This window comes from Miscanthus floridulus, chromosome 16, assembly GCF_019320115.1.
Source record: "Miscanthus floridulus cultivar M001 chromosome 16, ASM1932011v1, whole genome shotgun sequence".
Taxonomy (NCBI): domain Eukaryota; kingdom Viridiplantae; phylum Streptophyta; class Magnoliopsida; order Poales; family Poaceae; genus Miscanthus; species Miscanthus floridulus.
The window spans coordinates 36,456,839-36,469,653 of record NC_089595.1 but is presented as its reverse complement, the minus strand read 5'-3'; the positions used below and the strand labels follow the sequence as shown (position 1 = coordinate 36,469,653).

General features: G+C 41.7%; 2 protein-coding genes across 2 annotated transcripts; both read left to right on the top strand.

The window, feature by feature from the left end:
• Window positions 1-10,766: 10,766 nt before the first annotated feature.
• LOC136510582 (uncharacterized) lies at window positions 10,767-11,495 on the top strand. The gene has a single exon (XM_066504985.1). It carries the CDS (start codon window positions 10,767-10,769, stop codon window positions 11,493-11,495), a length of 729 nt encoding a protein of 242 aa, XP_066361082.1.
• Window positions 11,496-11,501: 6 nt separating this feature from the next.
• LOC136510581 (uncharacterized) lies at window positions 11,502-12,406 on the top strand. Its single transcript, XM_066504984.1, has 2 exons — window positions 11,502-11,925; window positions 12,399-12,406. Exons 1-2 carry the CDS (start codon window positions 11,502-11,504, stop codon window positions 12,404-12,406), a joined length of 432 nt encoding a protein of 143 aa, XP_066361081.1.
• Window positions 12,407-12,815: the final 409 nt, after the last annotated feature.

Below are 12,815 nucleotides of genomic sequence, written 5' to 3'. Positions count from 1 at the left end.
CTCGCTACGATCACGTCAACGCGAAGTTCATGAAAAACAGAGCTAAAATACGAAAGTTATGATTTAAACGGGTTTTCCTATAGCCATATATTTAATTAAATCTAATCATGAAATTAAAAAGTTCCAAACTTGACTAACAGTAGCTCCAACATGTTGCTTATGAAATTACGAAGCTAACGCGATTTGAATGGATCAATTCGGAGCTAAAACGACAATTTTATAAGCGAAACAGTTCAAATGGCATTTCTGTAAATACTGAAAACGTATTTTTGACTTAAGCCGTGAAGTTTATGCTTTCCAAATAGGATTGCGCATTCGGGGAAATACGCTATGGATTGCGGGTTAGGACTTAGAAAAATCCAGGGACTCTTGAAAAATAGCCACACGAAGGGGTATCTTCCACTGGTGGCCGTTGATCTCGCGATGGGCGGTTGAGATTAAACCGAGGAGGGAGAACAAGGGGGGGGGGGGGGGGCTGGCCGAAACAGTGCTCCAGGTGGCCAGGCGCCATGGCCGGCGGCAAAGTCTCACCGGTGAGCTCGGTTAGGGTCTAGGGTTCACCAAATGGACATCCAAGCGCACCGGGGGACGCGGGGGAGGAAGGGGGTCTCGGCCAAGCCGTTACGGCGGCCAAGAACGACGGCTAGCGCGGTGGCCGCCATGGCCAGCGACCACGGCTCGCGGAGCTCGCGGCCAAGGCTCAAGAAGCCAAGAAACGAGAAATAAGCTGCTCGGGGAGAGAGAGGGAAGAACGGCGAGGCTTACCGCGGTGAAAACCGGAGCGGAGACGGCTCGGTGATGGTGGTTCACGCAGAGGTTCCGAGCTCGACGATGGCGGATCCCGGTGACCACGGCTGCGGCGGTTGCGGCCTTCCTCGGTGCTTGGCAAGCGCGAAAACGAGAGCGGGGGGGGCAGCCGGGTGTGCGCGGGGGGTCTGGCTGCTATTTGAAGCGGCCAAGGCACCAGGGGGGGGGTGCTCCCACGACGCCGTTCGTGGGCAGCGGTTGCGGCATCGTGATTGACTGGCGCGGGGCGAGCGGGAGGTTGGGGGCGGCGTCGACAGGTGGGGCCAGGTGGTCAGTAGCTGGGCGCGGGCGCAGGCGCGCGGCAACGGTTGGCGCCCGAGTGGGCCAGCGGGGCTTGCTGGGCCGAGCGGCCGAGGCGCGCGGCTGGGCTGGCGCGGCTGCTGGGCTGCGGGGAAAAAGGAGAGAGGGGCCAGCAGGCCAAACGTAAGGAAGGAGGGGGAGAAGAAAAAAAGAATTCTTTTCCTTTTTCCAACGATTTTCTAAATTTCATTTTCAATTAGATTTTGAATTCATTTGGAATTTGAATCAAAACCATTCATCAGAAAAATAAATATGTAGCAGCATGTATGCATCACTTGTAGCTAATCTTAATCTTATATTTGATTTTAGTTTTATAAAAATTATTTGTTTCCTATATTTCAATGCTCACCAAGATTGTTTAAATAAATCAATTTGGCTATTTCTAAAAATTGCAAATTTAGGGTGTTACACTTATAAGGGGACGGTCGGCTTGGGGCGCAAGGCAAGGAGTGGTGTAGAGGAGGCATTCACGGCGACACGATGGTGTCCGTCCCAATCACGCGCGGAGGAAGGTGATGACACGTGGGAGCTAGCTGTTAGCGGCCTAGGCACGGGAGGAGAACAACACGGGCTGGCCTGGTGGCTGCGGCGCGGGGATGGGCCGGCGCCAAGGCGGGGAAAAGAGGGGAGCTAGGCTGGGCGCACGGCTGGGCCGAGAGAGAGAAGGGCACACCAGCTGAGAGAGGGGGTTGGACCTTCGGGCCAGATTGAGGATAAAGCAATTTTTCCAATTTCTAAATCCTTTTCCATTTTGTTTTCAAAACCAAATTCAATTATGAACCACATCAAATTCAAATAGAGTTTCAAATATACTTTTCAATTCAAATAAAAATGAGCAATTTTGGTAGGTTTCCAAAAATAATTTTTTACAACTTTTTAAATCCTTTTATTTTCAAATTTTCTTTCCTTTTCTTTCAAAGCCAATTTCAAAAGCAATTCAAACCATTTTTGAATTTTAATCAAAACCACTAAACCAAAGAAATCAAATGCGCCAGCATGAATGCACAACCATGTTGGTAAATTCCTATGATAAATTTTAATTTAATGAAAATTTTTATTTTTCCTATATTTCATGTGCACAAAAATTCACAAATAAATCATTTTAACCCTACTTCAAAAGTGCAAATTTTAGGGTGTTACAATTCTACCCCCCTTAAGATGAATCTCATCCCCAAGATTTGGAAGACGTCGACTAGGAGATAGGGGTACTCTATCTTTAGATTTTTCTTCATTTTCTTGAGTAGTTCCATCTTCTTGATAAGGATCTCACTTTACTTTGCATGTCTATAAATCTTACTCCAAGTAACTTGTCAAACTGATTCCAAGATTCTGAAAGGTACACCAAACAATACTCAGGTAACTCCAATCACTAGGCCACCTTTCCATTAATACCAATTCTTTTTCTTAGAATATCCACCTTCCAATAAAGCCTGACGAATCTCTTGAACTAGAAGAAAATTCTACTACCAATCTTTAAAACATTAATGATTATTGTTAAGTTGCTCGACTCTCAAGCACAATTCTTAGTCCATGGTGTCACCCGAACCTTCTTAGCTCAATTCTTCATTGCTAAGGGCATCGGTCACGACTTTGCTTCTTGAAGTGATAGCACTTTTCCAAGTCATAATCAATTTTATTCCAATGAGGATATCACAAGCTCAAGACCAACTTGGTGAAGATGTCCTGTAGATTCTTGTGATCCTCCTAGATGTCACTTTTATGTCCAAGTGGATATTACTTACATGCTCCATAATTGATAACTCCAGATCATTCGTCAGACGTTCCATCTCATGCCTTCCTGCATAAACCTCTACTTTTCTTCTTGCATAAGGACACATCCCACACCCTGACAAGCTGCATCATTGTATATATAAAACTCCTATTCTGATCTGACGAAATTGATACTTAGATTTTACTTCAATCTCTTCTTCTAATCTTATCTGAGGTTTCTTGATCCAAACAAAGTTAGTGATATTTCCCAATACCACTATAACCATCTTCTAATGATCTTCAAAAACCTTCAATGAACCTTTGATAGAATCCTACTATTCCAAGGAACTCAGCGTCACTTTTACATACTTGGGTGCGTTACAACCAAACTCATCCTTAACTTTCTCGAGTCCTTCTCCATATTCCTACCATTGAAGATAACATATCCTAGGAGAGAACTTCCTTCAACAAAACTCACTTGCTAACTTGGTGAAACATTGAGATGTTCTGAGTCACTATTGAATCAACTGTAGATGTCCAATATCTCCTTCCTACGTCATCCATACCAACTTATCCTGGGTGTGTTGGAGATTGAACTCCATTTGATAATAACTTGAAGTGATAACCAATATGGGAAAGTACCTGAGCTCCTTGATCCAACAACTAACACATCTTTAGCAAAGATACCTGCACTTGATAGTGACTTCTCATCCAGAGACATAACCTATACTTTCAAGTGAAACATTAGAACATATGAAACCTTCGTCCTGTAACTTCTTTAGCTTGGCTTCCCCCCTTAAGAAAAGATCAACTAGAGAATACAAGAAGGGTAGCTTGCACCTTCTTCCAGATGAGCTAACTAGTATCAAGATGTTCTAACATCCCAATGATACTCTTGTATGGTTCAGAACAAGAAATCTGAAATTCCTCGCTGGATGAAAAACATAAGTGCAGTAAAACAGCTGTAACTCTCATTCTATTAATCCAATGAAGTTGTACCTTATACTGTTGGAAAGCTTATAAAATTCTCCACAACTTCCTGATAGAATACTTTTCCAAATTTTCCAGTTTAGATGGTACAAAACAGTGCACAACAGAAACTGCTCTAGATTTCAGACAGCGCGGTTGCATCGTCTTGTGATTTTCGTAACTCCATAACCAAAATAGCTATCAAGGTGGTTCTTATGTTCAGAGAAAGATATCAAAATCTACTATTGTCCAGAATTTTCTCATAATTTTTGGTTGTCCAAGAATAGAGGTATAAGCCAATATAGACAGGTTGCTCCAAAAAACAAGATAGAGAAAATAGGAGAAACCAAAACCCAACTATTTATTTCATTAATCCTTATACCTTAGGCCTATGAACTAAATGAAATTGTGGGAACACCCAACAAGATCATTATAGTCATTACAAAGATCCAAAACAAGCATAACCATAATGATAAATCAACAAAGCAATAAAGGTACACACTCAATCATTGACTCAACTTGCGATACTATCGTTTTTATTACATAAATGGCACAAACTCATATTCCTCAACTAAGGATCTTGGGTAGTCTAGCATGACTTCTTCATTTGTCACTCTCACCGAATGCTTCTTTTGAGTTGGGCATTACTAACACTTACTGGTGGCAACCCTATAGTGATCTGACTCTAGCCACTTCCATGGTGTAATTGTTTATTCTTCTATGGGCAAACTTTAACATAATGTCCTTCCTGCTGGCAATGATAACACTTTCTCTTAGCTAGATCTTTATGATGTCATACTCCACATAATTGTTGCTTAGTGTGTTGTTAGCTTGCAGACTCTGAAGGTTCATCTTTGTTTGACTAGACCGCTTTCTAGCTCACTTGATCTTTCGGGGTTGAAACTCCTTATAAGTGATTGTCCACCCATGTATGCATACCTCATGTGGAAAGAGTGGAGTAATCTTAGCTTGAGAAACTTCTAACTCTTTAGAGTCTTAGTTTATCTGACCAGGGATTGGAGCTGGATGTAACAATGTAGTAGAGCTTAAATGCTGATTACTTCCCAATTCTGGCTCTGGTGAGACCGCCTTCCTCTTCTTATCCACATTAGCTTCACAACTCGGGTTCACCTTGACTTCCCTTTTAATAGACTTGTTTTGAAGATAGGGAAAACCATAATGCTTGCAACATTGACATTGGTCCTGACTACCAAGCATCTTACTACCAACATCTTCATTGGACTTCATTTTCTTCCAAGCTTCTGCCACATGTCTCTTCACTGGTCCCTTTGGTATGTTGGTTTGACCTTGTGGCAAGCACTATTGAGAACTCCCATGTTGAGTCATTCCTTCAAGTACTTATTGTTGCATAGCTACAAGCTTCTCCTTGTCGCATGCAGTCAAGGACAATGTAGCTTGGTCCTCCTGACCTCTGATGTCGGTGGTCTCCTTATTATGACCCATCTATTTAGATGAAGAGAGATGATTCAGAATAGGGACAAGGTTTTCATAACAGAATAGAGGCCGAAGTAAGCATAACTTTTAGCAAATAACAAGGTTAAGGGGGAACAAGAAGTAAGCACAGATGAGAGCATGCTAAAATGGCCAGTTCTATCTAGGCTAGCGTCCTACAGTCAGCATTGCTCTGATACCACTTTGTAGCACCCTGATTTTAAGAAAAAAACCAGATACACACCATATGTGAGCCTAGAAAGTCAAATCTCACATATAGCTACAAATAAGGGTAATATCAAAAGACAATGCTCAATATATAACATACTTAGTATAAAAGGATATAACCTTAGATAGCAAACAGCAGAAAGACAACTCCGATCTTTAGGTGAAGATTCCAATTCCATAGGGACAACTGACTGGTTGATCATACGCCTAATTCCTCCAAACTCTAGCAATCTGGTACCCATCCGGGATTTTTCCAAAGATTTAAAAAGTAAAGCAAGCATAAGTACATGGCGTACTCAACAAATATAACATGGGGTTCATGAAGCTCAAAAGGCTGACACTGGTTTAACAGCGATTAGCTTTTAATGAGTCATCTTTTAATTGGGTGGCAACAAGTTTATTCGCAAGCCCATATAAACACATGATCAGGTAAACATGAATAATGAATAGAATAAACAGTAATCATTAGTGAGCATCTACATCATCCATATCATTAGTGTTCATCATCTATTCCGTAAGGGTTCCAAGGCCGCTCGTGACCATGAGCATGGCTGATATACCAGTTTTACACTCTGTAGAGGTTGTACACTTTCACTGTGAGTCATGATTTACCCTTTTGCCTGAGGTGATCAGCCTCTTGACCCACTACCAAGGAAGGTTGGCAGGGTTCAATATAAAGCTTTTCAAAGGTTCATCTAACAAGTTAGGGCCATTAGATTCACTCAGCAAACAGATATAGGAAAGCTCCTATCGAATGGCATAATGACATGTAACCTATACACATAAGAGTAGAGGTTGTCCTATACCCGATTCATCAATCCATTCTTACGCCAATAAAGGTAACCACTAACAAGCTAGAAAAGGTCCCCATACTAAGCTTAAGCCAGAGCCATACTGTAAGTCCCGGATGATCACTTATAGATAAGTCCTTAGGGAGAGGAATCTAGACCACCATAAAAATAGCCCAATGCTCTAGCCCCCTTGTTCCTTATTGCTAAAAAACATCTTTCATTGTTTATTGCTATACCATTAGTCAAGTTACAAGATCATGGCTTTAGTTGAGCACTAGCATCATATTACCCAATGCAATAACCCATAGGAATCAAGGTACGAGGTAACAAAGTACTAGGAAATCCTTAGTGGTAATCAAGGTAGACACATGCAGTATGAATTAAATGATTAAAGGTGTATAGGACAACAAGGAAGATCCCATGCTATACTTGCCTTAAACTCAGATCCTTCTTCTATTGAATTGTAACCTCCAAGGGACTTCTTCTGGATCAATGACTGGACATGATCATAAAGCACCACACAAGCATCCATGCAATCATACATGAAGCAAACAATAGATCTAAATTAGAACAATACACCAAACATAAAATCAATATGAAAAGTTTGTAAAACAAATCTATGTCTCACTACGAACACACAGACATGAAAAGCACGCTAATCGAAGTTACGATGCGAAAGATACAACCATCGAAAGATTTACTTTATACGTGGAAATGAAACTATAGGCTTCATTTATTTTAACTATATAAATTCATATATATATATATATATGTTTATTTTATATAAATTGAATTAACTCAAATCTAGATTTGAATTATAAAACTAAAGTAAAACTAATCATATTTTATTTATAAAGTCTAGTTGCATAATTATTAATCAAGATATGATTTAAACCATGAAATTCCAGCAATAGTGACATGATAAACATTGTTACTAGTGCATAGATCTCATGTAATGAATCTAGCGCAACTTGAACAGGTCAAATCAGAGTTAAAACGTAGAAGATATGAATTACAAAAGATTTCCTTCAATAAAATAATAGATTAAATCTAACATTGAATTTTAAAAGTTGAAAACATACTTAATAGTAGTACGAACATGTAGACAACATAAATACGAACCTAACACAATTTGAATGGGTCAAATCGAAGTTAAAACGACAAAGTTATAGCCTAAATAAATCTTGTGGCAAAACTATAAATAACTGAAAACATATCTTTGAAGTCAACCGAACAAAATACGATTATAAAAGAAGAAGGCGTAATCTGTCAAATATGCAATGGACCGCTGGGCACAAATATCTGAAAACTGAGGGGCTCTTTAGCATGATGGCCTACGAAGGGGTATGGGATGATCTGGACCACTAGATCGGAGATGGACGGCTCAGATTAAGAGAGGGAGAATGAGAAGGTTGCTGGCTAGAGTAGTAGTCGGCGCAGTGGTCAGCCATTGTTGGCGATGGGAGCTCATTGGCGAAGCTCGAATTCAGCCCTAGAGGCCACAACTTGGCTTGGGAAAGTTACGGGAAGGAAGAGGAGGACAAGGAGAATTCAACAGAGGGGTTTACGGTGGCTGCGTTAGACTCATCGGATGAAGCTCTGGCAACATATAGTGAGAGACAGAGAGCGAGAAGGAGGGCGCGTCTAGTACCTACAAGTCCTTACCTTTGTGTGACGCTCGGGGAGTGGTCCCGGACGACGATGAGGCGGCGAGACGGCGAGGCAAACGACGGCGGTGGGTAACTAGGGTTCGCGGCGGCTTGCTCTTGGGCAGCGGTTAGGCAAGGGTGGCATGGTGCGGCCTCAGCTTTTAAGGGGATGGTCATCTTGGGGTGCAAGGCAAGGAGCGGTGTAGAGGAGGCAGTCACAGCGACACGATGGAGTCTATCTCGGTCACGCGCAGAGGAAGGTGATGACACACGGGACCCAGCTATCAGCGGCTCAGGCAAGGGAGGAGAACAACATGGGCTGGCCTAGTGGCTGGGGCACGGGGATGGGCCAGCACCAAGGTGGGGAAAAGAGGGGAGCTGGGCCAAGCTCGTGGCTAGGCTGAGAGAGAGAAGGGCAGGCCGATTGAGAGAGGGGGTTGGACCTTTGGGCCATATTGAGGAGAAAGCAATTTTTCCAATTTCCAAATCCTTTTCCATTTTGTTTTCAAAACCAAATTCAATTATGAACCAAATCAAATTCAAATAGAGTTTCAAATATACTTTTCAATTCAAATAAAAATGAGCAATTTTGGTAGGTTTCTAAAAATAAATTTTTACAACTTTTTAAATCCTTTTATTTTCAAATTTTCTTTTCTTTTATTTCAAAGCCAATTTCAAAAGCAATTCAAACCATTTTTGAATTTTAATCAAAACCACTCAACCAAATAAATCAAATGCACCATCATAAATGCACAACCATGTTGGTAAATTCCTATGATAAATTTTAATTTAATGAAAAATATTATTTTTCCTATATTTCATGTGCACAAAAATTCACTAACAAATCATTTTAACCCTATTTCAGAAGTGCAAATTTTAGGGTGTTACCATTGATAACCGTACTATGAAGACAGGAGAAATTCATTTGTGAAATGCGGTTATCAAAGTGTCACTAGAGTGCTAACACCCTTGAAATTGGTTTGAAAATATGCTAACACACATGCACAAAGGTGATACATATTGTGTTTAGCACTTAGAAGCAAGGGTGAAGAGTTTGGAGATGAAACAGGGTTCACTGAGTATGACCGGACGCTGGCCCTCGAGGGACCGAACACGTCCGGTGCTTCACCCTAACTGGTTTTTAGTCTACTGAGACTGATCGGATGCTGGCACCTATGGGAGCAGACACATCTAGTGCTAAACCCTAGGTACGCAGACTCTGGGAGAGTCTAGTCACGTGTGACCGAACGTGTCCGGTGGCTGTGAGAGCTCTATGAATGCTCTCTGAGTTGCACTGAACGCTGGTGAAGAAATGTGACTGGACGTGACTCTGGCGAGTCCAGTGCACATGATGTGGCACTTGGAGTTGAAGCAGAGAGAGGACCAGATGCTGAGAGAGTCTGGTCAGGATGACCAGATGCGTCCAGCCGATGAAATTGCGTTTTGAACCTCTCTAAGTAACGACCAGATGCGTCTGATGCGAGCACAGTGAGCGTGAGTGAGTTAGCCGTTGCGCGCCAATAGTTAGTTTCAAATGGCTAGGACACATGTCAATGGGCGATACACGAGACGCTATGCACCAGATGCGTTCGGTGCACCCTATAGCGCGTCCGGTGCATGCACAAACTGCCCATCAAGTTGCCCAACGGGTATGTTTTCAATGGGGTGTCTATAAATAGATGTTGGCTGGCTTTGGGCCAACTCTCTTGACATTTTGACATTCCTAACATCCCACTGAGCTGAGCATACTCCCCCCCCACTCATGTCCTTGCTTGTTTGTGAAAATCAAAGTGAGATTGAGTGATCCAAGTGCATTGCTTGAGTGATTGCATCTAGAGGCACTTGGTGATTGTGTTCCGCTGAGGAATTCTTTTGTTACTTTTGGTGGTTGCCGCCACCTAGATGGCTTGGTGCAGCAGAGGAGTGTTGGCAAGATTGGTGAGTGTTCTTGGCCATACCCATTGATCTTTATGAGGGGTTCTTGCACCTATTTCCCATGGAAGGTCACGAAAGGTGACTAATACATTGCTCGTGATGTTGAGTGTCCTCATCTTGTGTTGGTTGTGCGGCACCCTTTGTGGGTTAGGAGGGTGATGCCTATTAGCGCGTGAACCTCCAAGTGAGTGACCATCACAACAAGGATGTAGCTTGCCGGCAAGCTAGTGAACCTTGGTAAAATCATGTGTCATCTCTATTCCAAGGATTTCATTGTGTCTATTGATTGATCACTTACCACGGTGGTATAACCCTCTCTATCACTCTATTGTATTTACATTGATATATATCTTGTGTAGTGATAGTTTATCTTTCTAGTTGTAATTAGCTATCTTGCTTAGTTCTCTAGTAGTTGTTGATTACTCTTAGCTCTTAAGTGCCTAAGTAAAGTATAGCTCACTAGACTTGTGGATAGGTGGCTTGCATCTTTCTTGTAGTGCTAGCGCAAAACTTGAATTACACCATTTAGTTATCTAACCACCTTTGTCTTAAGTGTTGTTGTAGAAAATTTTATTAGGCTATTCACCCCCTCTAGCCATTTAGGACCTTTCAAGTGGTATCAGAGCAAGGTCACCATTATTTGAGGCTTAACAACCTACTATGTTAAAATGGCTCAAATTAACAACACCAAAAGGCCACCCCAATTTGATGGCACAAATTATAGCTATTGTCAGGCAAAAATGAAAACACATATAAAGTGAATCAATAGAAAGATATGGCAAGTGGTGGAGACCAAGTTTGAGGTTGCTAATCCGAGGCTCCCACCATCGCCAAAGAAGAAAAATTGCAAAATAATGATATTGCTCTTAGTGTCATTCATGATGCTATCAATCAAAGGGTATTTGAGCAAATCAAGAACTTGGAGATGGCACATGATGCTTGGGTGAAGCTAGAGGAGTCATATGAGGGCACACAAGTGGGCAAGGGTGCCAAAGCTTATATCTTCAAAGAGAAGTTTGCTAGTTTCAAGATGAAGGAAGATGAGAATGTGCTAGAGATGTTTGATAGGCTCCAAGTGTTGGTGAATGATCTAAAGGAGCTTGGTGAGGAGGTGAAGGACAAGAACTTCTCTCATAAATTCTTGAGATGTCTCCCTCCAAGATATGGCATGTTGGTCACATGGTTAGTGAGGAGTGGTTTGGACACAATGACACCAAACCAAGTGCTTAGTGATGTAATGACCGATGATACATATCGTGATGATAAAGAAGAAAATGAGAAGGAGAATGAGAAGAAGGATGAAAAGAAGAAGAGTGTTGCATTTAAGGCCACATCATCATCCAAGGGCAAGGCAAAGAAAGAAGAGCCAAGTGATGATGAATGCCCAAGTACTTGTGATAAGGAAGATGATGAGAAGATGGCTCTCTTTGTGAAGAGATTTGGCAAGTTCATGATCAAGAAAGGCTATGGTGCAAGAAGGAAGAAAGATAAATCAAAGAACAAGAACTTCACAAGAAGATGCTACAATTGTAGAAGCAAGGGCCATTTCATTGATGATTGTCCTCACAAAAGTGACACTAGTGATGATGACAAGAAAAAGGGCAAGAAAGAAAAGAAGGATAAGAAGATGATCATCAAGAAAAAGAAGTGGTAATCATACATGGTCATATGGGATAGTGATGCCTCCACAAGTGATGATGATGAAGATAGTGATGATGAGAGGAAGACAAGCAAGAAGAAGGCTATTGCAAGCATTGCTATCAACAACAAGCCTTCTCTATTTGACTCTCCATCATGCTTCAAGGCCATGGTCTCAAAGGTACAATCCGATGATGAAAGTAGTGATAGTGAGAGTAATGATGATGAGTACTCTAAGGAGGAACTCATGGACATGTTGGAACAAGCTCACTCTTACATGGAGAAGAAGAGGAAGGAGCACAAAGAATTGTGCAAGAAGCATCAAGCTCTTGAGCAAGCCTTTGATGAGCTCAATGCATCTCATGAGAGGCTAATGGAAGCCCATGAAAAGCTTGAGAAGGCTCACTCTAAGCTTGAAAAAGCTCACTCCTCTCTCCTTGACCAAAGTAAGAAGGAGATTGTTCAAACATGCAACATAGGAGTAACTTGTGATTTATTTGATGAATCTTTTTATGTCCCTATCATTGTTGCTCCCACTAACCCTTCTTGTAGCACATCCACTTCTACCTCATCTACTAGTGATGGTTTCACATGTGATTCCTCACTAATGGTTGAGAATGAAACCCTCAAGGAGGTAAATGAGCTCACTCATGCCTTAGGTAAAGCCTATGGAGGTGAGGCCCGCTTGCTAAAGTACTTGGATAGCCAAAGGTTTTCTCTCAACAAAGAGGGATTGGGCTATACCCCCAAGAATGGCATGCCAGCCTTTGCAACTCACAAATCTAGTTTTGTGAAGGGCAATGGTCGGTTTTGCACTAGGTGCAAGCAAGTTGGGCATGTAGAGCAAACTTGCAAGAATAAGAAGAACATTACTAATGTATCCTCTATTTGTTTTTATTCTTGCTACATGCTTACCAAGGGTACTAATGGTGTAAAAGCTAAGTTCATTGGTGCTCCCATTGTTGGCCCAAAGAAGAAGGTAATTTGGGTGCCCAAAAACTTAGTAACTAACCTTGGAGGATCCAAGCAAGTTTGGGTACCTAAAAAGAATTGATCTTTTCTTGTAGGTCAATTACAAAGCCGGAGGAAGGCATTGGGTGCATGAGAGTGGGTGCACTCAACACATGATCGGTGATTCAAGAATGTTCAATTCAATCAAGTCAAATGATAACAATGGTATTGATAGTATTACATTTGGTGATAATGGAAAAGGCAAGGTCAAAGGGCTTGGTAAGATTGTAGTATCCAATGACTTGAGCATATCCAATGCACTACTAGTTGAAAGCTTGAACTTCAATCTCTTGTCGGTAGCCCAATTTGTGATCTTGGTTTCAAA